This window comes from Mixophyes fleayi, chromosome 1 (assembly GCF_038048845.1).
Source record: "Mixophyes fleayi isolate aMixFle1 chromosome 1, aMixFle1.hap1, whole genome shotgun sequence".
Taxonomy (NCBI): domain Eukaryota; kingdom Metazoa; phylum Chordata; class Amphibia; order Anura; family Limnodynastidae; genus Mixophyes; species Mixophyes fleayi.
In genome coordinates this window covers 358,969,377-358,996,650 of record NC_134402.1, presented here as the reverse complement: position 1 = coordinate 358,996,650, position 27,274 = coordinate 358,969,377, and the positions used below count along the sequence as shown (strand labels likewise).

At 39.3% G+C, this 27,274-nt stretch overlaps 1 protein-coding gene across 1 annotated transcript in view; it reads left to right on the top strand.

The window, feature by feature from the left end:
- SH2B3 (SH2B adaptor protein 3) overlaps positions 1 to 25,440 on the top strand; it is a 110,539-nt gene extending 85,099 nt beyond the window's left edge. The window contains exons 4-9 of the mRNA XM_075178471.1: positions 10,910 to 11,011; positions 14,288 to 14,376; positions 19,348 to 19,442; positions 22,143 to 22,357; positions 22,562 to 22,733; positions 25,044 to 25,440. Of these exons, the coding sequence (XP_075034572.1) occupies positions 10,910 to 11,011; positions 14,288 to 14,376; positions 19,348 to 19,442; positions 22,143 to 22,357; positions 22,562 to 22,733; positions 25,044 to 25,351 (981 nt within the window). The 3' untranslated portion in view covers positions 25,352 to 25,440. The remainder of the gene's footprint in view (positions 1 to 10,909; positions 11,012 to 14,287; positions 14,377 to 19,347; positions 19,443 to 22,142; positions 22,358 to 22,561; positions 22,734 to 25,043) is intronic.
- Positions 25,441 to 27,274: the final 1,834 nt, after the last annotated feature.

The window sequence follows — 27,274 nt, the reverse complement described above, 5'->3', positions numbered from 1 at the left end:
ATAAGTCAGAAAACAGACCAGGGCATTTATTGTTATTCCTTACTTACACTGAACATGTGTTTGTTTAAGTAAACTCTGTTACTTCAAATCCCTAAATAAATCCTGTCACTACAGTGACAGTACAGTCTTTACGTGCACTATTGTGTGTAACTCCATTAAAATCCCAGCCATAATTTTCTGAGATTCCCTTTTAAAATGTATGTACTGCTATTTTGATCTTTTTCGATAAAGTTCATAATTAGAGCCATATTCATTTGAATTGACCATTCATGACATTCTAATAAGGATTGAAGATCCCTATTTTTAGCTGTATTATAGCTATGGGGTGATGTGTGTTTTGTAAATGTGTGGCTAGGAATTAATGGTACTTCATCACAGCACATTGTAAGGCTCTTTGGAATATTTTTACCATGAAAAAAACATTTTTCGTAAAACATCTCTATATTGTCTGCTTAATACAGACAATACCCAAGTCTGTATAGAGTTTCTCTCATCCAATCCCTTGTCATATTAATCAAAAGGGTTTATACTTCCTAATAAGGACAAAAATGTAGTTTGTAAGAGAAGCTTCTGCCTTTTCTTCCCCTGCAGTGTAAAACCAATGTACACAGACACAGTGTAGGTTGTCTGCTCACATACCTCTTCTGCACTCTTAACCCCTTCAGTGCTCTACACCTGTACACATAATTAGCTCTGCATCTCTCTTTATATATGTCTACAGATGCTCATCTTTTGTACATAATTCCATTTGAGAGTCTCCGTTCATCTAGGTTTTCTTCTGTACTGTATGTTTCAGTGCATTTTCTCAAATTCTCAATCTTTCTGGATACTTATCTGTCTTTCTTCAGTGTTAGATTAACAGAATAGAATTTGAAATGCTCACCAATCTATATATAGAAGTCCATGCCATCAACTTGAAGTGCTTCCCCAACCATAAAGATATTACTCTCTTCACTCTTGTGTTCAACCTTTATTTTTCATTAGCAAAGAGTGAATGGTGGGTGGTGTGTGTGGAGGAATTCTTTACTATATTAACTGTTGCACATTCAATTTGCATTCAATGTAAACATTGTATGAACACTTTATTTTTATTTGCAATGTACTCTTCCAAGCTTATATGTATACATTATATATGTATATGAAAATTGTTGTGTGTGTGTGTGTGTGTATATATATATATATATATATATATATAGTACATCCCATCATGGCAATTAATCACAAATGCCCACTTCCATTATTTACTGATTCAAACCAATGGTCATCTTTTTTCCTGGAGCAATCCGAATGGAAATGACTAATAAATTAAGTAAAGAAATCCGAACAGATGGCTGCAACTTGGCATAATGTAGGCGCAACACTAATGAATGAAGTACAGCTGGAGGGGGTGAACAACCAATCACAAGTAGCTATGTAGTTAGAGCTGCTGGTGTCTTGGTCATTCAGTACCGGCACGTCTCCACAGTGCGTGCTACACTTACGTGTACATGTCCTTATTATACCAAACTAACACTTGGCTAACCCGTTTGGCTTCTCCAGACATTCAACTTTAAATATAGATGCATTTTGGCACACACGTGCAGTACTGAATTGACTTACATCCAACTTTAAATGAGGCCTACAGCCTTAAATCTGAAACATACCTAAGAATGTGAATGAAACAAAACATGATCACACTCAATAGCATAGAAATTGCAACATAGCTTTCAGGAGAAAGTTATTCTACAGATGCATAAGGCAAAACAATAATAGGGAAGTCGTGATTATACAACAGGAGAAATATATACACTCCAGTGGAATAGGGTACAAAAAAAAGGAAAACAAATATAGTGTGTAATGTACAACCAATTGTTTTAGTAAATTTTAGAGAGAATTGAACAACCCCACACTGGATTATATCCTCTGTAAAAAAAGGGCATTACAGTGGGATTATTTTGCTATTTATTAGGCTGCAAATCTGACCAATTCGGTGAGCAGTTACAACATTTTTTGACACCTTGATTTCACTATTACACAATGTGCACTATATTTTCTTTTATCTTTCTTTATTGTCCAAAAGTGATGATGAAGCATAAATATATTTATCATGATGTTATTAATGTCTGCTGTACATAAAATGTAAAGTTGCTCCTGATTGCTGACACAATCATGCATACATGATTGGCTAGGTACACTCTGGAGGTTTTTCAGATGATTATCGGGCCAATCACCAAATAAATGTCCACTTGGCCACATATAGCATTAGTGTGTATAATCACACAATGAACGACAACCATTCCAATTGCCAATTGTCATTTTATTTGGTTGGTCGTATTGTTTAATAATCTCATTCCTTTCACCTGCTGATCATGTAGTGTGTATGCACTCATGTTCATGATCTCCATAGAGTTCACAGAGTCATGGGGGTATATTTCCTAAACTGTGGGTTTGAAAAAGTGGAGATGTTGCCTATAGCAACCTATCAGATTCTGTGTAGACTATAAAATGATAGCTAGAATCTGATTGGTTGCTATAGGCAACATCTCCACTTTTTTCTCCACTTTTTCAAACCATGGTCTTTTCAGCCGATGCTGGCAATAAACATGTCCCTTTGACTAAATGTAGATAGTGCTGTAGATGGAATAGTTTGTTCGTTCGTTTTGAGACTGAATATTTTGTTTTAGAGTCACAGAAGCAAACGAAAATACAAAAAAGTGAGAAGGAAGAGAGGGAGAAGGAAATTAAAAGAAAAATAATTTCTGCAGACGTACGAGGTCTATAAAAGGCTACCTTGTCTCTCAGTTAGTGCCTTATCAAAACTTGCTTTGTATAGGATCCTTGTTGTGATAAAGTCATTGGCTTCTTTCATTTGGGAAATGGTAATAGCATCCATAGTTTAGAAAAATTATATTTTACCGTTACATTCCGAGAGCGTGGAAAATAATGCTTTCTTCCAAGTGCCAGCAAGGGCAGATCCGGAATCAAGTAAAGGTTGCCCAAACAGTAATGAAGATGAGAGCTGAATAATTTGCTCGGGAACATAACCCACGAGGAACATTTTTGGTTCTGAAGGGATAATTATTCCCAAATGTTTGAACAGCAGCCTCACAACCTCCTGCCAATGACCACCATGTGTATTAGAAGGCAGCCAGCACTCCACACCTTCGGAAGCAGCAACTATATGAAATAAATGGAAATTGTTGGTGAATACAAGAAGGGGGTGGATATCAGCAAATTACAATATTCATAGCCGTCTCTTTGTGAATTATAAAGGGTGAACTTCCTAAAGCAGCACTCCATATCGCTTGTAAATCCTTGTCCCATACTAATTAATAAGTATTTTGGTGTAGTAGAGAAACAAGTAAGTAGACTAAATATAGGTCAGAGCCAGCTTATAGTTAGTAAAACATTGGTAGATAGTTTCAAACTGAACTTTTCCCTACTTTATTTCTTTGAGTTGTTTTGCATAAAGTTAAATTCCCAACCACTAAAAGAGGGGGGAGGAGAAGAAAGCTAGAAAACAAACTATGAGAGTGCCATTACGTATACCTCCCAATTGTCTCAATTTTGCAGGAACGCCCCAATTCGCAGCTTGAAATAGGGTGTGGTTTATTGGGAAAGTGGGTGGGCCTTGACCAAATATGGCCATTTGCAGGCGGAGTTTGTGTGTAACTGGGCGGGGAGGGCGCAGGGCTTACTTTCGGGATTCTGAATGTTGGTAGCTGTGCCATTATATATTTACAAAAACAGATGTAGCTCTTCTGCGCTCTCCATGTACAGACTGGGGTACAAGAGGGGGTTGCCCACATTGTATAGACAAAAAACAGGGATACTCTGCTTTCTCCAAATACATAATTAATGCTGTACTAAATGAAAAAATGGTAATATTAGTTCCACATATTGCAATATATGTTAATCTGACCAACTCACGCCAAAGTCTTCCCATTCTGGTCAGTCCTAACATGACTTTGGGGTGAGTTTGTCATCCTCCATAGGCTTCCTCCATGGAAGAAAACATTTTAAAAACCTGTGTCCTGTAAAAGTGATCTACACTTCATGTTGCACCATAGTTACTCATGCAATCAGTCACAGGGCATGAAATACAGCTTACAATATTTATGCTGTATCATAAAATAGTTTTGACTGTATATTGTTCTGAATGATGCACCTCCCTACAATACCCATCTTATGTTTAACAAAAACCATAACATTTATTTTTTTCATAAAAATTTCCATTGTGACCACTTTGTATTGATATTATATATATTATATTATATATCAATAAATCATGGTCATATAATTTGATAGAGGCTGTATTTGTTCTTTACAAAGACTCAATTTAAAAGCTTGCCTCTACTAAATAATGTATGTTGTTTTAATGCTTTCTTACATTGTACATCGTATATTAAGCAAAAGAAAAAAAGTGGTTTACCTGAAACCATTGGGAGCACTTCCTCAAGTTTGCAAAACAGGAGTGAGAATAGGCACAGCCTGGAAGTGAGTATAGAGCAGTGTGACAGTTAGAAGGTGACTTTGACTGTCAGGGAAGAGGGAGTCCCCTTGGTCAGCATCTTCTATATCTCACAGATCTCCTGTCCAAGAGAGGACATAGTGCATTGACAGCTCTTTAGATATAGTGGTCTTTCCCAAGCAACTGAGGTAATGGGGTGGGGGTGGGGTTTAATTTTCTATTGCTTAGTAAATAAAGCCTCATTTACAAAGAACAGATGAGGCGCCACAGAAAATATGCGTTTGTAGCGATGTGTATCTCCATTTGTACTGGTGTGATCAGATTTCCACTAAAACATATGGGTTTGCAGAGCAAGTTGATGTAGTTTAAGGGTAACAAAAATGTGCATCAGCCGATAGGAGGAGTTGAGTGGAGTAAGGCAGTTCCAGGCTAAGTTCAAAATGATGCACCAGTGCACCTAGTGTGGCAGAAATGTAAAAAAGTAGGTTTCTTTTTGTGAAGAGAAATTATTGAAATGTGATAAAGTACTGGAAATCGAGTCTCGTCCAGTACTCTTGATGGAATGCAGTTTGCACCTGCCAGTTGCATTTCAGCGGAATAGAGCCTTTCTGGATGCACATTACTCAATTTTTTTAAAAAAGTCAAACACACAAAAGTGCCATATGTAACAGATGTAAAGATGTGACAGGTCATCTTTAATTAAAGCAGTGATAACCAGGGTAGTTTCGAGACAGTGTGGCACTCTGTATAGATCATTGCTGATGTTGCCTCTACTATTTCACCCCATGAATTATCTGTTATCCAAGTACCCATGCATAGATTTGCATGATGCATGTGTGCGGAGAAGTACAGAGAAGATGTGGGAGGGGTGCAGCAGGGCAGAGGAGATGAAACAAGACACCAGGGCAAAACTATGAAAGGCTATTGAGGGGGGGGTTGTTGCTTGGAAGCTTCTCTTATACCACTTTCATACTGCCGTCCCGGCAATATCCAGGGTATATGAACCCGGGATATTCCCGGGGGACAGAGGCTCCCACAGGGAGAAATTCCCGGGTAGACCCTGTTCATACTGAACAAGAGTCTGCCCGGGTCTCCATGGCAACATCACAAGAGGAGCTCTGATTGGCTCATCTTGTGATGTTTGTTTGTTTTTTTTTCAACTTTATAATTGTGTTTGGTGAGACCCAGGTTGAAAAATCCAGGTCTCACCATTCATAGTGCAGGCGACCCGGGTGGGACCCAGTAATTACCCCACCAAAAGTCCTGAGTCTAATTCCCGGGTCTAGACCTGACACCATTCATACTGTCCCTCGACCCGGGTCATCTGTGCTTACCCTGGTAAAGACCCAGGTTTTTGGCGCAGTATGAATGGGGTATTAGTAGGAAGTAGCTGTGCCACAGCACCACAGATACTTATCTTAAAAGACCCTTGGAATAACAATCATTCAATCAAATTATTGGTCACCATTTCACTGTTGCATGCTGGACTTATTTAATAAAGGATGAACACTCCAGTTACTTCTTATTCAGCTCAGTAATGCACAGCCTTTTACATGTGTGCAAGTGTGGCTTTACTAACTCTTTAAAGATTTATCTATGGAGTAATGTCTTTCCTGCAGTGGATATGTTTCACTTTTTGTTACAGATAGTTAAAAAAAAGTGTTAGGGTTTATATCTAGTCACTAATATGTTTTTAAACATGCAATTGCATACTCTTTTTCCTATTAAATTAATAGCAACTTTAGAAGTTCAGATATATTTGATTTGCTTTGGCTGATGCCCAACTATAATAACTGTTTCAGTGCTCAACAGGGGTTAGGAAAACGAGGTAGGCCTACAGGAAAAAAATAATAATTGAGAACCTTAGCAATTCTCCTTAACTCCTCCAAATTGTTTAATAAAATCTGAGAATGTTGTAAATTGAATTTTTTTCTTACATCAGTAGTTATTATTATTAAAGTTTTGCACGTAAGGAATGAGGGGGTACAAAAAAAAAAAGTTGAATGGGGTGGGGTACAGAGTGGGAAGCAGACTTAATAATAAATATCTATTTATGAAGCAGTAATCAGGGTACATAACAGCAGTGGTTTGTTAGAGGGTCATAGGTTAGCACAGTTTTGAGAGCCCAACTGGAAATCAAGGATGAGTCAGTCATAGAGCGGATAAGCCCGGATGGACCTTGCATTTTAACATACACTTACCTTTCTTAACTCATACTTACCTACTTTCTCTAATCTGTTTCCGGGAGATGGGCGTGACTGGAGGGCGGGAGGGGGCGGGGCAAATTGCGGCAGTTTGGCCCTGCCCCCACGGCGGAAATGACGGTTTTCCACAGGGGGCCCAAAATTACGCGATTTTCCGCGAATCACGTCATTTAGTGGTGGTTGCAGCGGGATGTGGCAGATTTGCCAGCTCTCCCAGACATTCCGGGAGAGTTGGCAAGTATGTCTTAACTAAATTTTCTAGTTTCTTGAGATCGCTCTCTTTCCAATCACACCCCGTCAGGTAGATTGCCACACCATCCTTCCCAACCCCATTTCCATCCCTTGCCTTCTCCTGTTTGCCATTTATTATACACTAAAATTTGACTAGCAAATATTGTCCTCACATGAAGTTTTTTGCAATGTGTCTACACTACACCAGGTTTTTTTTCAGTTTTATGTGCTAACTGACATTCTATGTTTTCATATTTCTGTTCTATGATGACCCTCTAATAAATAAATTATTTAAATATATTTATATAATTGTCATGTTACGTGAATACAACCCACTAAAGAGCATAGTCCTTTGTAGTGTAAGTCAATAAAATATAGTGATAATGATTTTGTCAGTAAAATACCTCTGTCGTATTGAATTTCTTGCCCACAATTTTTGAGACAGGTGTAAATTTGTAATGGACTGTTGAAGGTTCAAGTTTTTTGTCTTGGAGATACAGATGGAAGTCTGCAGTCTCATCGTTACACATTATACTTGATAAATCTGACTTCCTGGCACGTTGGATCTCCTCTCTACTTTCACCAAAAAGAAATCCTTGTTCCAGTAAGTCAATACTAAATGACTGGTGTGAGCCCAGAAACAGAGACACACATTTATTCCCAAAGCTGTATGTGCCTGATGTGTAAATACAGAGCACCACCACGGAATCGCAGTGTTTAGTTCCAATATGAAGTAAAACGGAGAGCACTCGCCACTGAATCTTAACCCATTTGATTCCAGTTTAAATATCTGTCTGATACTTACAGCTCCCAATCAGTGCTTCATTTAGATTTAGGAACAAATCCAGATAAAGGGCGCAAAATTGCTTCTGGACAAAACATATTGCAAAGCAAGATGTACAAAGGCGTGCAGGGAAAATACAGCCTATTTTGCATGTAGCTCACAAATACTGGATAGCTTTATGTTAATACTGCGATGTAGGGTAGGGTGCAGCCCAATCCCAACTCTAAATCTTTCTGCACATTTTCAATGTGCTCCTCCCCTGCGCAATATTGTACTTGTAACTCTGAATAAGGCCTTATGTGTTCATTAAAATGGAAAGTTGTGCTAGGTTAGACTAAATACATGTTATACATACTTTTCTTCCCGACTGTTATAAATTGCATCAGGGGTTATGTTACCCATCTACCACCCTCCAATAATTTCAGCCTCCACAGTCTCCTCTGCTAGGACAATATCACTGTAATAAGTGATATCCTTGCAGCCCACAGAGCATGTTACTAAATGTTTTAATTGGGGCTACCTGCATGCAATGTGCAGAAAAAGGTGGGGTGGTATCTCTTTACAAGGGTGTGACTACATCAGGTTGGGGAATGTCACGTCATCGGAAAGTATGGGGACATTAGTGCAGCTCAGGGGCTGGCTGATAAATTTTAGTCCGGGAGACAAGACTCGGCTCAGCAGCCTATAAGAGCCATTTTAAAGGGGAAAGAAGTGCAGGTAGCCCAGTGACCCAGCCCACTATGGGATTGGGCCCCTTGAACTGCCTTAATTTCCTTTTTTAACATATTGGTTTTACTAGGATAGTGTGAGAGACATTTCAGGGAGCGTTTTTTGAAAACTAGGTCTGTGTCTGGAACTCCAATATAGTTGGCAAATGTAAAATACTGAATGATGCTGGGCCTGAATCAGTAAGGCATGCAAAACTAACGTATTGCACATTTGTTTTCTGGTTATTTTAAACACAAGTGATTCGGGTTTATGAATGTATGTATTCAACTATAAGCGGATATGAAGAAACATCTCTTGTTGAATACAGATCTAGGTACGCTCTGCTCTGACAGACACAATACACTACAGGATACATCCAATACACATGTGAAATAGAAAGTCCCAGCAAATTCCATTATTGTCACCTGTTAATAATGTTTTTTCCTATGAAATATATTTATCATGATGTTATTAATGTCTACTGTACATTTTTGCAGTTGCCCCTTATTTTAAACACATCTTTTAGCATGTATACCTGTCTGTCATCACTATCAGTCAGCACTTACACCTGACCTGTAGCTGGTGCAAGTGATACGACTGAAAATCATGTATCTTAGAGATGCCCAAAGCTTGAATGGGACGCCACTGTGTGCGCTCGAGCTTGGCATGCCCTTACTGTACATTATTATTATTATTGTAGATTTGTAGGGCGCCACAGTGCTCCGCAGCGGCGTACAGTAGGGAAGACAAGGACATACATAAAACAGGACATACGTAAAACAAGGACAGCAAAGGCAGACAAAATGAATGAAGACATGAAAACAAAGGGTATGGAGGACCCTGCTCATTAGAGAGCTTACATTCTAAAGGGAAGAGGGCGCAGCTGAAACAAGAGTAGTGAATGCGGCTTAGAGTGGAGATAGTGGGATAGTTGTGGGGGTGCATTAGTGTGAATAGTGTTATCAAGGATAAGGTCACCTCTAAAAAAGAGATGGGTTTTCAAACAGCATCTAAAGATTTGAAGACTGTGGGAAAGTCTGATTGTGCGTGGTAGGGAATTCCATAAGTAGGGAGCAGCAGTGAGAAGTCTTGTAGGCGGGAGTGAGAGATGGTTATCAGAGACGAGACAAGGCGCAGGTCAGAGGTAGATCTAAGAGGGGGGAGAGTATTTTGATATAAGATTTGAGAAGTATGGTGGTGGTGGTGTTTTCATGGGTTTGTAGGTAAGGGTGAGTAATTTGAATTTGATTCTGGAGGACACAGGGAGTCAGTGTAGGGATTTGCAAAGTGTTGCAGTAGATGTGGAGCGGTGGGAGAGGAAGATCAGTGTTGCAGCAGCAGTTAGGATGAATTAAAGTGTGGATATATGGGTGTCAGGAATGCCAGATAGCAGGAGGTTGCAATAGTCAACACGGGAGATTTTGAGAGAATGGATAAGAGTTTTGGTAGCATGTTGAGTAAGAAAAGGGCGCATTCTGCTAATGTTTTTAAGGTGGAGCTGACAGGACTGGGAGAGAGTCTGGATGTGAGAAATAAAGCAGAGGGCAGAGTCAAGACTGACACCAAAGCAGCAGGTTTGGGAGACTAAGAAAATTGTGGTGTTATTGACAGTAAGGGAGATTTGTGGACAGGAGGTGACTCTGGCAGGAGGGAAGATAATACGTTCTGTCTAACATTGACATGCATACGCTCATTCTCCTTCCCGTTCCGCCCATGAAATCATAGGCTGTCGTACGTGTCCTTTGCGCTCGAAGATGAATTGGATGTTCTTGCGTTCACTGGCAAATAGTCAATTTTTTGGCATGGCAGTGTGATTTTACACAATGTACTGCACATATCGGCATTTACGTTCCTTAGTAAATCAGGCCCGCTGTGTATAAAATAACACATTCTGTAGTGTTGATAATAATGCTTATTGTATTTATTTCAGATCACCATTGTAGTGTACTGTCTAAGAAAGTAAGGTCGTAATAACTGAAACATTTAGCAATGTCTTTCAAGAAATGCATATGTACAATTTTTTCCTGTGTGATTTATAAATGACTTGCAAGTATTACATTATCATCATCATCATCATTTATTTATATAGCACCACTAATTCCGCAGCGCTGTACAGAGAACTCATTCACATCAGTCTCTGCCCCATTGGAGCTTACAGTCTAAATTCCCTAATATAGACACACACTCACACACAGACACAGACAGACAGACACTAGGGTCAATTTTGATAGCAACCAATTAACCTACCAGTATGTTTTTAGAGTGTGGGAGGAAACCGGAGCACCCGGAGAAAACCCACGCAAACACAGGGAGAACATACAAACTCCACACAGATAAGGCCATGCTCAGGAATCAAACTCATGACCCCAGTGCTGTGAGGCAGAAATGCTAACCACTAGACCACTGTGCTGCCCTTACATTAAATTTTCTGTGCATTTTACTTTGCCTTTTAACATTATTCTGATGTTGATTATCTCAAATATATTATTATTCTCATAAATATGATCTGATACATTCATGTCTCCACTGCAGTGTTCTAAACCAAAGTTACGGGTTCCATGTTCTACAATTCATGAGATCAGAAAATGCACCAGCCTGGAGATGCCAGACAACGTAAATACGTTCGTACTTAAGGTATGTACCATACAGAAAAAGCTTGTTAGATAATACATGCTGAGTATGTGTCCGTGTGTCTGTGTATAAGTAGACATTGACAAGGGTTTTGTTGTAATGTATGGTATTAGTGTGCAAATTTTATGAACTCTCAGGCATAAATTTGTTTATTAGCAATCTACATACAGTATTTGCACACCAGACATACTGACCATCACTGATATATGTAGACTATTAGTTGTATTTCAGCTTTTATGAGCTTCTCCCCCCTCCCACCCCATCTAATAAGGACATTTATATTTGTGGAGCTTTTTTCCCCTCAAAGTTTAGTCTCAGATCATTGTTACAGGTGTAACAAATGCCGTCAGTCTGTCTTCCAAATCCTGTGGGAGTAAGTAATAGGTTTTAATTTAATCTATAGATAAACTGTTTTCTAAAACCCTCTTGAAATTCCTGGTTTAGTTCAGTGCTGCACACGCAAATAATATCAAAAAAATAGTTGGTATATGCAATATTAGTAGTCAAACTGGCTTTAAAGTTGATTGTAGTCCAAGCAGGCCAAATGGCTGTATTGCTTTTAGTTTATCTTTGATTTGTGGCATAATGTATTTTCAAAGCACAGTGTATAGTGTATTACAACTTGCACAGCATATATCAGCTGAGCAGGCCCGGCGCTCCCATTAGGCAAGGTTAGTCACTTGCCTAGGGCGCCGGGCTCTGGAGGGCGCCACAGAATACTAAATGACTTTAAAAATGTGCGGCGACAGCTGACCATACCTGTCACGGCCGCCGCACAGCATTCAGATGCACGGGGAGGGGGGAAGAGGCTATTGCTCACCACCGCCGCCTCTCTGCTCCGTCTCCTCCCCTCCACTCACTAGTGTCAGTGAGTGGAGGGGAGGAGATGGAGCAGAGAGGCGGCGGTGGTGAGACAAGGTAAGGAAAGACGGGGTAAGGGGGGAGGAGGGAGGAGGGCGCCGATTTTGTAAAAATGCCTGGGGCGCCATGGACCCTAGCGCCGGCCCTGCAGCTGAGAGATGTTAACAAGACATTTATTGTAGTGGTGGAGAGAAAGACAGCTGACTAATGCAGTAAATATACAATTCCTTAATTTCTCTCCATCCACTCTGAATTTAAAAGGGTTGTATGCTTTATTTAAGAAGTTTAATAAATCGCCTCTGTTCCCAATAATAGAACTTTGGTGGAGGTCTTTCTCTTGTCCCCCACAAATTACTCTATTGAGCGGGGTCCCTGCGCTTACATATAGGGGTTACCCTTGGCTCTGCACGTCTCTCTCTGTACCATAGGAGATCCGACACAGCTGTTGTAAGGATTTAATTTAGACCTGCTGTTTATTAATCTTAAATACAGTGGAAATCTCCTTATAACTGTTTCAGAAAAAGTACAGCAATTCCAAAACATATGAAAATAATGTTTTCTATTTAGCTCCCCTTTAAACATGATAGAACCAGATGGATATTTAAATAATTGTAATATTATGAGGAAAAAGTAAACCATTGCCACTCTTCTGCTACCTTGCATGAATCAGGATATATATTTCCAACACTGTGTTGAATGATTCGTTAGTATCTATTTTACACTTAGTTGTGACTATGAATTCCTAACTTTGTGCTTGAAATGAAAAATGTAATGTAAGTACACAATGTGGTTAGGATGTAAAATCATACTTAGGTAATGGTTTGCGCTACAAGATGGCTCTAAATATTGGTCTTATATTGGGCAGCACGGTGGCTAAGTGGTTAGCACTTCTGCCTCACAGCGCTGGGGTCATGAGTTTAATTCCCAACCATGGCCTTATCTGTGTGGAGTTTGTATGTTCTCCCCATGTTTGTGTGGGTTTCCTCCGGGTGCTCCAGTTTCCTCCCACACTCCAAAATCATACTAGTAGGTTAATTGGCTGCTATCAAAATTAACCCTAGTGTCTGTGTGTGTGTATGTTAGGAAATTTAGACTGTAAGCTCCAATGGGGCAGGGACTGATGTGAATGAGTACAGCACTGTGGAATCAGTGGCGCTATATAAATAGATGATGATATTGTGTTCCATCCGTTCAAACAGAAAGATCATAGTTCATGTTTCAATTACAATTCTCAATTTTTTTCTGGGCAGAAACCTTATTTGTGGTTCTGGTTCTGATTTCTGGTTCTTTGACTTTGACTAAAGTCTATGTAATCTTGGTAAATACTGTATGAAATCAACATGTATGTTTGGTTTTAATATAGTGTAGCATTTCTGAGATTTGTACGTTTCTCCTTGGGAATTGACCTTGATAGGGTTTGCCAAAAATATCCCCAAGATAATAACGTCATATATTTATCAAAACATCACAATAAATATGTATTTATTAGAAAATATATATTTATCTTAGGTCTTTAATCAAAAGTGAGGTTTAATCCACAAAAGTGTCAAGGATTTTGTGCCAATACTTAAGCCAGCTAGCAGGGGCGGGCTGGGCCGGGGGCAGGGGGACATCGGCCCCCCGGGCCGCTCAGAATCACGGCTGTTAGGGCCGCCCGCACCCCCCGGAAGTAATATAAATGTGATGTCATTGATGACGCGGCCGCATCACGTGTCATGTGATGCGGCCGCCTGTGCGGCGTGTGCCCCCCCGGGCTGACGGACGTCAGCCCGCGCCTGCCAGCTAGTGACCCTCGTCACTCACAGTCCTGGTCACTAGTTGGGCGAATTACTCCTTGAAACATTTGTACATGAAATCTTAACTTTGATTGAAGTCGTGTGACTATATATCAAACAAATCCCCCAACCTGTGTTCTCCAACCCCCTTCCATTTTCACTCTCCAGCCACATTCATCCCTGCAGTTTACTTGCCCCTGCTTGAGATCTAAAGCAGCACTGCAGCATCATTACGTCACAGGACAACCGTTATTCCTTATTACAGTATTACTAAAACACTAGTATAGTTCCCACGCGGTATTCAGGGTCACTATACAATTTGTACAGACACATTGGCACTAATGACAGGCAGTTCATTAAAACCGTATTTGAAGCACATTATGCCAATACAGAGCCATGTTTTCTGGGGATATTCTCACAGGCATAGATGAGATTTAAGATAATGTACACTATTACTTTAACATTAGGAAATGCGTGCAAATACCCCCAAGGAGAATGATATTTTTTACATGACAGAATTGGTTCTCACAGACAGATAAAGATAACCCTTTTAGATGTGGATAAGCACATTTCAAAGAGAGCCTTTGTGTCCAAAATTAGAATGTTTTCTGATATTTCTTTTATTCTGTTTCCCTTTTTTTAGGTTAATGCAACTGAAGTTATTTTTGAAGTTGTAGATGACCAGCAGCTAAATTCTTGGACATCTGAAATCAAAGAGAGCATGAACCGCGGGTAGGGCATCCACTTTGTTTTATGGTGGGAGTTTTTGCAATCTTTATTAGCCACAAAATCAACCATTGTAAATAGCCTTTCAAGAGCTGTACCAATATCATATATTTACATGACATCAGGGAACTTATTAGAATGAAGGTTTTTATCCTCTCTTAGACTATTACTGCAATGAAACTTCTCAGTCCTTCTTTCGGTTGTATCAGGTTCCATTTCATACATACTTAGGGGTCTATTTATTAATATTGTGTGGTGACAATCAACCCAACCTCTCTCTTTTACTAGTGCCCTATTTCTCTCCTCTCTCTTACCTACCTAACTACTTCAACGACTTCTACAATCTACTGTCTCACTTTTTATCCTCTCACTGCCTTCTCAATTCTCTGCAGTCTTCTGCACCAACATTAAACTGAGACTGCCTCACAAAAGTGCTTAGTTATCTACTTAAAGCAAAGTCAAAGGGTCAATTCTCCATACCCACCTGAACATTTCTTCTACCTTCAACATGGGTCGATAACCCCTTCTCTTGCACACTTTTCACCTCATTGGCCTTCGTGTCACAGTTCTTTCCTCTTTCCCAACTCTGAATCTCCAGGCACTGATGGATTTATTAATTGAATGGTACATATCTCAATTGGACACATCTAATAAACCTCTATAAATACATTTTTAAAGAAGGTATAAAATTGGGTCATTCCATCAGTGATTCATAAGAACCAATCTTGCTTTATGTCATACAGATCTACTACACCTAACATAGATGTATAGATTTTATACAAATATTCAAGCTGGAGTTAATAATGTAGGCACTAGAATCATGGCATCTTTAGTTGCTCCAAAGGTCTTTGATTCTGTTGTCTGAAAATTATTATGACTGGTGATGTGCAAATTAGGATTTGGTCCTCAATTCCTAATATGAAGGCAAATATTGTATAATCTTCCTAAAACCAGAGCAAGAACAGGAGACTAAAACTAAAAAAAAACCCTTGTCCCTGGAGTGAGGTACGAGCTAAGGGTGCCCATTGTCGGCTGCAGTATTTACAATAGTGTTAGCATTTCTATCCCATATAATATTGAATAATAAAAATATATTATTGCCCCTTAATGTAATGAATAAAAAAATCCCCCCATATAGTACTTATAATTTATTTTTACCCCTGTAATTATTAACTACTGATTTAAAACAACCAGATTTACTAAAGAACAAACTGCCAGTAAACTACACATGAAAACTACAGTTTAACAAAACACCACATTGGACCTCATTTAGAGTCGGACGCAAAGTCCGTTTTAGGCGCATCTAACCAAAAAACACTACCACGCATGTGCAGAAAGTACCAAATCCGCCTGCATCTTGGACGCAATTAACACTTGCGACAGCTTGCGACTCACTACGAGAGAATGGGAGGAACGCGGAATTGTGAAGGCGTGACCATGTAAATACATCCTAGTCGCAGTGAGGCGCAGACGCAAAACACACGTCAAAACAGGGCTAAAGCTGTGCGGCAGGAATTAGGTGGCGCAAGCTTGAGCTAGCTGCAGCTATCTTACCATAATATAAGAGTAGGCACCATTGACTTATGAATTATTGTGGCAATCGTTATTTAATGATTACGGGGGTAACTAAATTATAATTAACTTAAGGGGGTCATTTTTTTCCATTATATTAAGGGGGCAATGTTAAAATATAATTATAATAAGGGGCAATAACTATGTATGATGGGGCAACTCATATGGCTCTACAAGTGCCAGCATGCACTTGCCCCCATTTGGATGTAGGCATTTGTAGTGCCACATGTGTGCAACATAAATGGTGCCCTCAACATGAATTAATAAGTGTTGTCCCCATCATAAATTATTATTGCCTGTTAATACAATTATATATTTATATTGCCCCCTTAATGTAATGGAAAAAATGCCACCATAAGTTAATTAGAATTTAAGTTTGTCCCCATAATCATTAATATTGATTTCCACAATAATTCATAAGTCAGTGGTTTGAGCTAACTAACCTATCAGAAGCAGGTATTTTTTTTCTGTCGGAATTGACTGATATGCTTGTCATATATAGTTTGTAACACTTGTTTAAAATACCTGCTGATATGTTTTTACAGATAGGTGTCTCTTTCTTTAGCTAAATGTATTGTTTTAACTTATAAGTGATATTAAGGTTATTATGCAACCTTTGTGAATGTGGCTCCAGAAGTGTATCAGGTTACCTATCACTGATCTAGAGCAAAAAAGATTTAGTGCACAGCTTACTTAAAGCAAGAACACATCAAAACAAGGGAAACATGCTATTTTTACACTATTAGACCCTATTTTCTTACTTCAGTAGAATAAACAGGATATAAATTAATTAAATTAATAAATGCAGATACAGAAATGGTGCCATATAAACAATATCTATATGATTTACTGAACATTTATATAAAGAGAAAGCTAGCATTAACTTTGCTTCAAAATATGGGACATTTCCCCATTGAGAAAACTAAACTTTACTATATAATTAGGTATTATGTTTTAATTTCAAACAGTATTTGTATGTATATTGTTATAGATCTGTGTTTATCATTAAATATTTTGGATTAAATAGAGATATGTATAAAGCCAACTGGAATAAGATTTAAAAGCACAGCTGTTTTCCTTGGAGAGGGTTTGCCTGCAGTCCCCCAGCTGTACAGGGGTTAATGAAGCTTGTAGACAGTTGTCATGCATGAATTGAAGAAGTCACCTGCTGCTGTGAAGCATTGCATGTGTGGCTTGGTGTGTAGGTGATAATCGCTGTTTCTGAAGCAGGAAGCAGAGGAAGTGCATGCTGACCTGTAGGGTTTGCATATGGTACAGCCTCCAGCGCTTTGCTGAAAGGCTTTTCCTGTTATTGAAATACCAAGAACTCTGTTAGCAATTAATCACTGTGTGATTTCCAGGGCTTGTCCTCCTCCAGCTCTGTGCTCCTTTCCTTGAATTTCCATGAATTACAAGTGTGTTTCCGGCACTCTGAAAGGCTGCTAAAGCTGAATTTTATTCCCTGCTCAGTTATACAATAGTTACAGACCATCTCTCTCCGTGTTACATGGCCTGTCTCGTTTAGAGCTGCTGAAATCTTCTTTATTTAAAAGCCAGGACACCTAAATGACCTAGAGTTTGTTCAGGACATTAAATTCGCCCCATACTATCTTTTGGGTTTCAAATAAGGTAAACATTTATAGAAACCTATATCAATTTATCCTGTTAATTATGAAGTAATAAGCATTGTGAGTGTTGGATGGAAAAAAAAGACTGTCCTGGCAAAACCAGGACACTCGAGCATCCAACTTTTGGCAAAAAATCTTCAAACGGGCAGTAACACCTGCTGGTTCATTAAGTGAAAATAACTCAGTTACAGATTTCCTGATATGGAACTAAAGTTTTTCAAGTCATGGTATTGAAAGAGGGATCGTTTTGAAGATATTATTTGTACCAAATGTAACTTATAAATCAAGTCATCTAGAAATAAGAATTAACAGCTTAATTTAATAATAACATACCTTGAAGAGCTGCATTTAAAACCTGCTTTAGTTTAGTACAACCTTGCACCAAAGATTATTCCTAAACTTTACTTTTCAACACTGTCCAAATCAAACACCATGAAGATAACAGTGTTTATACCTTTTTGCAACATGGTTTCTGGTTACCTTATGTATCTAGTCTGTACGGGCCTGAGTCATTAAGGCACGCATCCTGAGCGCAACGTGCGTTTGTTTTAGAATGCCTGACACTACAGGATAGTACAATACCTCTGTAGAACATAAACTTACAAAAGAACATACAGAAAAAAGAAAACTATTGAAAGGGGCCAATTCAATTCGGCCTCGTTATTCTAGGAATAACGTTGTCTGTGCACTATTACCGTTAATACAGTAAAAGTCAGCAGTATTACCGTTAGTACGGTAATTTTGACACTGATTTTTGCTCGTACCTCTGAGGGCCGCGAGTAAAAATCAGGGTTAAAATTACCGTATTAAAGGTAATACTACTAATGCCGCGTTAATACTAGACTAACGTGGCCGAATTGAATCTACCCCAATTAATGTTACCTGTTAATAATATAGACATTAATGAGAAAACATGTAAATTAAAAAAAATGCATATTTTTTTTTTTATGGAAAATAATTATTAGGCTGTTCTTAATGTGTACTGTACTTAACATACATTTTTACAGTTGCTTCTGATTGTAAACAAATGTTTTAGCATGCAGACTCAATTGTCATAACTAGAAATTCAGGATTTATACTAGCTGTGTAGCTGAAGCAAGAAATATGGTAGAAGTAAGTGTCCTTTGCGCTCCAAGACTACTTGGATGTGGCTGCATTCCTTGGCATATAATTCTGGGTATGCGCATAATGAACGTGCACAAAATCGGCAGATTTGCTCCTTAATGACTAATGCCCTATATGTCTGTTCTTGACTGTCGTCTCTCTGGGAGTAAACTGATGGGATTAGTGTTGTGCTATGGCTTCGCTCTAAGCCACTACCACTGTTCTGAACATAATATGCAAGTTGAAAAGCATTGTGAAAAGACTTGTAACATTCACCAAGATCAAAGAGAATGTATCCTGTACAGTAGCAGACCTTAAGATGAAAATGACATGTTTGTAGTTTATTTGGTATACAGAAGAGTACAAGCCTTTAATCAGATGAACCAAACAGCCAACAGCTTTCATGTGAGCTAAATTCCTCCCAGATCCACTCATCTGGTGATCAGGTTGAATGATAAACACTGCAACAGTTTTGGCCAGGATAACTCATGTACCTTTCCACTAATTGCAGTGCGGAGAGGTTGTGACTTGCCAATTTCCGGGTTGCTCAACTTGTTACCGCTGTAAATCATTTGAAACACATTATGGTCCACACTTGCATTTTTATACTTGTTGTGATATATAAGCTACACATGTTATGTGTGAACACTAAAATCCCTTCTTCTTATTATAGGACAGAGGGTGCTGATGGAGAACTGCAAGTGTCTCTTCATTCAGATTCAGCGTTCCAGAACCCCACCAGTGGCAGTACAGATTCCATTATCCAAGGTCAGTTCACGTGTTGTGAGTTGTTGTTATGGATCTACAAGCCCCCTAGGATGACCACATTGTACAAACTGCTCTGCTCCAGAACGTCCCACTTTATTTAGTATTGCAGTTACCAGTATTAACTTCAGGACAGGCTACTGCAATGATAAGTTAGGTAATGCAGCCTACTTTTAAATGTGGCAAACTTGCATTTATCAGTCATATCTGGAAGGGTTAATATCTATTGTCTAATGCTGTCCACACCTGCGATATCTGCAACAATATCAGGCAACTGGCCCAATATCAAACAAAGTGTGTGGTCCCAAAACTACCCTCATGCTTAATAATCTCTCAGAATCAATCAGATCACTATTGGTAAATGTTGTCAGAAGATGACAGCAAATCACAACTCTTGTCCGGTGCATAATGTCATCGTTTGCATAGCCCAATGATGCTGAAAGAAATGTAAAAGCACAGTAATAAGTGTCTATAATTTACTGAATACATAACTTGAACTTATCCTTATACCTATTTATCAAGCTATTGATCTGTCTAGTGATCTAACTAATATTGATATATATATATATATATATATGCACACACATATACACACACACATACATACATACATACATACATACATACATACTGTTAGGAACCCCTCCAGCCGGCACAACACAACCCGGAATCTACTCTGCCAGTCAGGTGTTCACTGGAGTCCCTGTTGGTGGGGACAGACTGGGCCGCAGACTGACAGAGGGTCGTGAAGTGCGTACCGGCTGGGGAGAACCCAGGCAAGAAGAGTCGGGTCCACGCAGAGGTCAAGGGCCGGCAGCAGACAACAGTATCGATGAACAAGCTGAGGTCAGGGGTCACAGGCAAATAGCAGAACGGGTAAACAGGCCAAAGATCAGGGTCACAGGAAACACGAGCGAAGTCCAATTCACAGCCAAGGGTCATACACGGGGAGTCAAATAGAGATATCAGGATACAGGACAGGAACTAGCAGGTCAGCAGACTGGAACACAGGAGCTATAACCGGCAATGAGGCAGCAGACCTCATTGCCCTAAATACCAGTGGCCACCAATCAGAGCCTAGCTCTGAATTAGACACAGCCCCTAGCATAATTAATAGGTTGCATTAATTAGCCCACAGGCTAGAGGATATGGTGAGCGCTGCGCCCGGCTTCCTCTCATTGCCGGGACGCAGCGCTGAAGCGTCTACTCGTTGCCCCGGCAACGGCCGGGTCAGGGCCGGAAGTGACGTCCCGGTCGCCATAGCGACGGCCGGGACGCAGGTGAGTAAGTCGCGGTGGCTGGGCACCGCCGCGGCTCGTAACACATACATACATACATACATTTATACACAGGGCTGGCATAACTGGGAAAGCCTGGGTGATGCCCCCATTGTTCGAGTCCCTGCTCTAAATAGAGTGGGTATCGCCACATGCGCGAAGGACCTTGTGTCTATGCACACTGCATCTTCACAAGATTTCCATCTAGAGGACTTTATAACACCAGCAGTCACCATTTTGCTGAAAAGCAAAAGAAAACCACAATAGACACAGAGAAAGCATTGGTAGCTTTATAGTTAACGCCTGTAAATTATTTCACAGCTAAAGTGACCTGTGAACACTGCTAAAAAAAAGGTGTGTTCTTGGTTTTCAAAATGCAATACTGGGCACAAAATGAAAATATTTATATATTTAAGTTCCATGTCTGTGAAAGTAGTAAACTTAAAATACTTGTTTATTTCAGTGACTGACTTTACTAGTGAAATGCTAAAGTGATCATCCCAATGCCAACTTATCTGTGCAGTAAAGAATAAGACAATTGTGTTGTTCTTGTTATGTAATATAAAATATTTTAAGCAGGTTAAAAATATCTACTGTGGCAAATTGGAAAGTTTACATTTATAATTAACTGACACTTAAATAAATATGAGCATTCAGCTTAAGCTGACAGTGTTGTACCAATGTGCTGTGATTGTTCTTTCCAACATTCTGTTAAGTACACCTGTACATTACAATATGGGTTGTTTTGAGGGGGTGGAGAGCAGCCTGGTCATAGAAGCTACATGAAGGTGAACATATTTAAATGCAAGACAGTTCCTGGTTCAATAGCCAAGGCAACAATAAAGCATTCTTCATACCCAAATGAGAACCCTCCATTTCACTTCCAGTATTAAGTCTAGTTGTATTATAAAAACATACCACCACTGCAAAAAACACAAAATATGTAGTCTGCATATAACTTTAAATAATTAACACAAGTCAGTAACTTGAGTAGGACAGTCTTTTTCATAGATATACCATCATGTAATGCGCATTAGGGGAAATTAGTTAAATGTATCCATGAATGAATAAAGGTTTTGATTCACTTTAATGGTAAAGCCTGTCCTATTACATCTAGTCTTATCTCCTACCATCTGTGTGATACTGAGCTGAATGTTCTCTCAAGCATGTCAGATGGAATGCAGATGATTTGTCAGATAATTAGTGTAGCAGTTAATAAATGTGGATATGTTTTATAATTTTGTTTACCTCAGTTGTGGGTAGATTTTGAGTACAGAATACCACCCCACCATTGTGTACACTTGCTCCCACAACTGACATTGGACTAGTTTCTTCTAGTCCAATGAAAAACTGCATCCTGGCCTCATAAGAACCTGTGTTTGAACATGTACTATATAATTATTACCTTGACTTCTCTTTTCCTCAGGTGCTGCCGTCTTTGTGCCCCCAGAACAGTGCTGTCACAAAACTGACCATTTTTTGGCTTCCTACCCATGGTTTCATGGACCCATCTCTCGGGTCAAAGCAGCTCAGCTTGTTCAGTCCCAGGGATTTGAGGGACACGGGGTCTTTCTTGTGAGACAAAGTGAAACACGCAGGGGGGAATATGTGCTTACATTTAATTTCCAAGGCAGAGCAAAGGTAATGCTACAATCTGTAACTTCGTTTGTGTTAAATATTCTAATTACCACAGCTGACAGATTCAGGATGAGACAATGGAATTTCTCTGTTCTCAACATCCATTTATGTAGCATGAAATTGAATGTTTACCTAGCATGTCTGGTTTCAATCTTATACAAGTGCTATAAAATGTGATAGTACATGATATACCTTTCTCTGTTTTAGCACTTACGCCTTACACTGACAGAGAGGGGTCAGTGCCGGATCCAGCACCTCCGCTTCCTGTCTGTGGTAGAAATGCTTCACTACTTTCGTTTGCACCCGATTCCACTTGAATGTGGAGCTGCAGGAGACGTGAAGTTGTCTAGTTACGTGGTAGCAGCTGTTCATTCACAAGGTGAAACCTGTAATCGCACATGTTTTAGTGCTAAACTAAGATGATAATAGTAATAATACTAGTGCTAGATTGTTTACCTGGAATGTTGTGTACAGTAAGCAATGCTGATATGATTCTGTCTAACTCCTACAGTCAGTATAATGGTCACATTGTTTTCACATGATGCTACCAGCCAAAACGTCAGCTCTTTGGCAGCTAAACACAAAGAGGGTGACTTCATATATGTCAGTGAGGTGGAGAGAGAGGGTTATATTCTGTCCTGTGCTTCATTTCTGACTACACCAACAACAGCAGAATTGTTACATAGGATCATTAAGTTCCCACATTGTGATTTCATTATCATGTCAAGTTGATGCATATAACTTACATTCAGGGAGTTGGTGTAGTTCAAGAACAGCTAAAAATCAAAGAGCCACAGGTTGTATATGACTCATCTATGTTTACCCTGGAAAATATTGAATATCTGCGAGATTATAAACTAGAATTACTTGGCTATCATCCTACAAACTCTTATTGTAGTATATGTTTATATAGAGCCATTGGTGATGAATAAATAAAAAGCTTGGTATATCTTTTGAGGAAAACAAATGAACTGAATATGTTCATAAAGCATATTGGGTTTTATAAAATGCCAATACAATTAATTGCATATAAACTCATTGAGTGGAAGTGTCATGTTGTAGAGTACATAGGAGGTACATAACCATAAAATTGAAACTAATGAAATAATTTGTACCCAATTTATTATAATGCTCTCACCACGTATTGGGTCAAAACATTTCTTTAAACCAAAAAAAGTTGGAATATTGAAAGTAATGTACTTCTTTTTTCGCAAAGATTCCTAAAGTCAGAAGGGGATCCAAAGCACGTTTCACCGGTTCTGTCCCACATGTCAAACGTCAATTTACAAAAAGAGTAGTTTTATTTGGCTTGCAGCTGCGCTTTGCTCTGAATTCAATGTCTCAGTTTTCATTCCATAACTGAATTGATTCATTGATGAGGACCTTGGATGTTCAGATGTTTCTCAGACAAACAAAGCTATCCATTGCCCGAGTTCAAGCATTTGTAGGAGGTTAAATACTTAGGGGTAGATTTACTAAAACTTCTTTAAAGGAAAAGAGAAGGTGTTGCCTATAGCAACCAATTCGTTTCTAGCTATCATATATCTAGTAAATTTTAGAACATGTTAGCTAGAATATGGGCAACACCTCCACATTTCCATTTTAGATGTTTTATTAAATCTATCCCCTTAGTGTGAAATGTATTCCCACCCATGTTCACCTTGTTTGCTAGAAAATCACAGCATATTTTTAAACATTCTTCCGCACAACAAAATTCAGGGGGTTGACGTCATGCATTTGACCGTATGTTATTGATCCCCTATATTACTTCATATTGTACAGTCAGTTATGAATCACATTTTAAGATATTACTTCCATCCTCATATCTAGGCAGGGGCAAACACAGGATATGTAGATGGGGGTTTCTACACCACACCGCCAGTGGGTGTGACCAGCATGCATGGGGGTGTGGCTATAATTTTAGAGCGTGCTTGGCTGCTCTCCAACTCTTCCTATCCCCATAATATACATGGGCAATGCTGCGTGCACTACTGTTAGGTGCATGCAGCTCTCTCTTTTCAAACAGAGCTGTGTGAAGTGGGGGCAGGGTCCAGCAACCTCAATTATACAGTGCCCCAGGCTTGGAGGGGGGTTTTCAGACACTAGGAAGCCCCCTCTCAGTTTGCCTATGCTAGGTGTGTTTTATCTCCATGACATATGGTTGACAGAAGTGAACATGGACACTTTATTTTAGTAGTCTTAGGGCTAGATTTACTAAGCTGCGGGTTTGAAAAAGTGGGGATGTTGCCTATAGCAACCAATCAGATTCTAGCTTTCATTTTGTAGAAGGTACTAAATAAATGAAAGCTAGAATCTGATTGGTTCCTATAGGCAACATCCCCACTTTTTCAAACCCGCAGCTTAGTAAATCTAGCCCTTAGTCTATTTAGTATTTTCTGTACATTCTGTCAACATCCAACAATATTTCATGTTTCTTTTTAATGGAACTGAACATTACTCTTAAACAATAATGACCTAATATAGCAAAAGTAAGTACCACTCTAGTCAGTTGTTGACATATTAAATATTTTTATACTTAGCACTGCAGTGTTCAATTAAAATGCAGTGAACATCTTGCTGGAATTTTGTATTTGAAAGCTGGATTTCATAAAGATTTATTTTAATAAACAAAATATGGTAGAGGAGATTATAACCACCTGGCAGTTAACTATTTTTTTTCTTCCTACAGACCAGAGTCCCACAGTCAGTACGTTACTGTTCCCGTTGCCAATCCAGAGGTCAAGTTCAGAGCGCAGCGTCACCCACTTCCAACAACCAAATCTACTGCGACATCCCTATGCAGAAGACATTCGCCCCAGCTCCTACTCTGAGCAGATTTTCCACCTGGTCCCCCCTCCAGGAGAGCTGGCGCGGAACTTCCTGCGCAGCGAGTCCGGCAGGGCGCAGTCAACCAGTCAGAGGGAGTCCGACTACGAGATGGAGTCTTCCTCCAGGGGCCACATACGAGCAATAGACAATCCTTACACACCTCTATGACAATGCAGTAGTGTGCTGTAAATATTGAACTGACATGTTTACTTTCCTACAATCACAGAAGCCTTAACACATGCTGATCAAACCAAGAATGTAACCTGTTTTTGTTTTTTATTATTTCCGTATGTTGCAGGGATGAGTGAAGTTGTACATCCCCATTGGGTGTTATTGTATTAGGCCTGTTAAAGGGCCCTTCTTTCTCCTGCCTGCTAGGCCCGTGCCGGTCTTGGATGCAGTGAAGGGTTAAGCAACTTTTCAGCTTGTTTTCTTATTACTGTTTACAGAAGGTAGTTATGTGTAGGCGAACTATTCCAGTTCCAGAAGAGGCATGGAGTAATTACGTTCTTCCATGTTGAATGTAGGTTGATGTCCCAATTCCATACATTTAGCTGCATAATCAGCTAGTCTTTCAGGTCACTGTTGCTTTTGGGCCTACAGTATTATTCATAACAGGAGTGTTTGTGTTGTTGCTGTTCGCAACACAACAGATGTCAGCAACATGACTGTGATGACCTAGGTAGCTCCATCTCTAATCCGCACTTCAGTTATTAGCAAGTGTGCAAAAGTGCAACTGAATAACTGCAACATATGAAAGCTTCCATGAGGACTGACAGCAATTGGGCAATGAAGTAAATAATAAAGTAGTTTTATTTATCCATTTAGGATACAGCAGCCCTATTGTGTGAGCACAGAGAACACGTCCAGCTATTGAAACTAGATGAGGGATTTTATGTGTGTAATGTACATCTCTTTGTGCCTTGGGTTAGGGCTACACTGGCGTCAGTGCCCTGCAGTCGGTGACTTGGCTACGTGCCCATAGGAGGCCATTCATTACAGAAGACAGGGTACAAGCAGCAGCACTGCTTTGGCACATGCAACCAATTGCAGGGCACTGGCATTAGTTTATATGAGTACTTCTGCAAGTGATTGTCTCATGGACTTCCTTAAACGCAATGACTCACATTCCTCCTTGACTGCAGGTGAGCCTATAAATATATATATATATAAATATTTTATTTTATTTTTGCCTGATCTTTATTTAAGCAGTGCATCTTTACATTCTACTCTGTCAGCATAAAAACAAAGTTCACCTATGACATTAAAACTGGTCTTATAAGTTTCTCTTCTTATCAATTTATATAAATATATGACTCTCTTGGAGGATTATTTAATATCTGCATTATGGACTATTGAATACTCAGAATTTCTATTAGAACAACAGATTGTCCAATATTATGGGCTGCATTATGAATTCCCTTATGTCAGCACTTAATAACACAGAGAACTTCCATTTTTAACAGTGTCCCTAACTGCCCCCATTGTAAGGGAGCGGATCCGATAGAGCAGAGGTGCTCAAGCCGAGTCCTCATGAACTGTTGATATCTCTTGAAGGCGGAGATTGAGCACCTCTGAGCTCATACAAATGCCTTTATAAAGCAGTTTGCATGCACATGTTAATACTTGCAATCAGCATTACATTCTATTTTCTTGATACATGAAACAGATTGGTGTAATGCAGCCCTAAGGAAATCACTCAAATGTATAATATATGATATTTGTGGAATGTGCATAATGTCTATCTGCATTGTTTTAAATGCAGCATGGTGCAATTTTTCAGCAGTGCGGTTCCTTCAGTAGTAAACCACCTAACAGAGATAGCACTGCAAAAAGTTCTGTGATAGGATGCATGCTGAGATTAGCAGTTACGATCTAGGGGTTAGGTCAGTAAAAGGAGAAATCTCTGTGGGGTAAAGTGAAAAGAACAACACTTATTATTGCAACTTGGAATAAAACAAACAATACATGACTATCAATGAATCAGAGACAGGTGGTGTAAAAGCAATTTGGTCCACTCATAATAAAATACCTTTAAAAGGTTATACAAGTAAGATACTAATAAAGTCCAGACCAGTTTTTTACAGATGT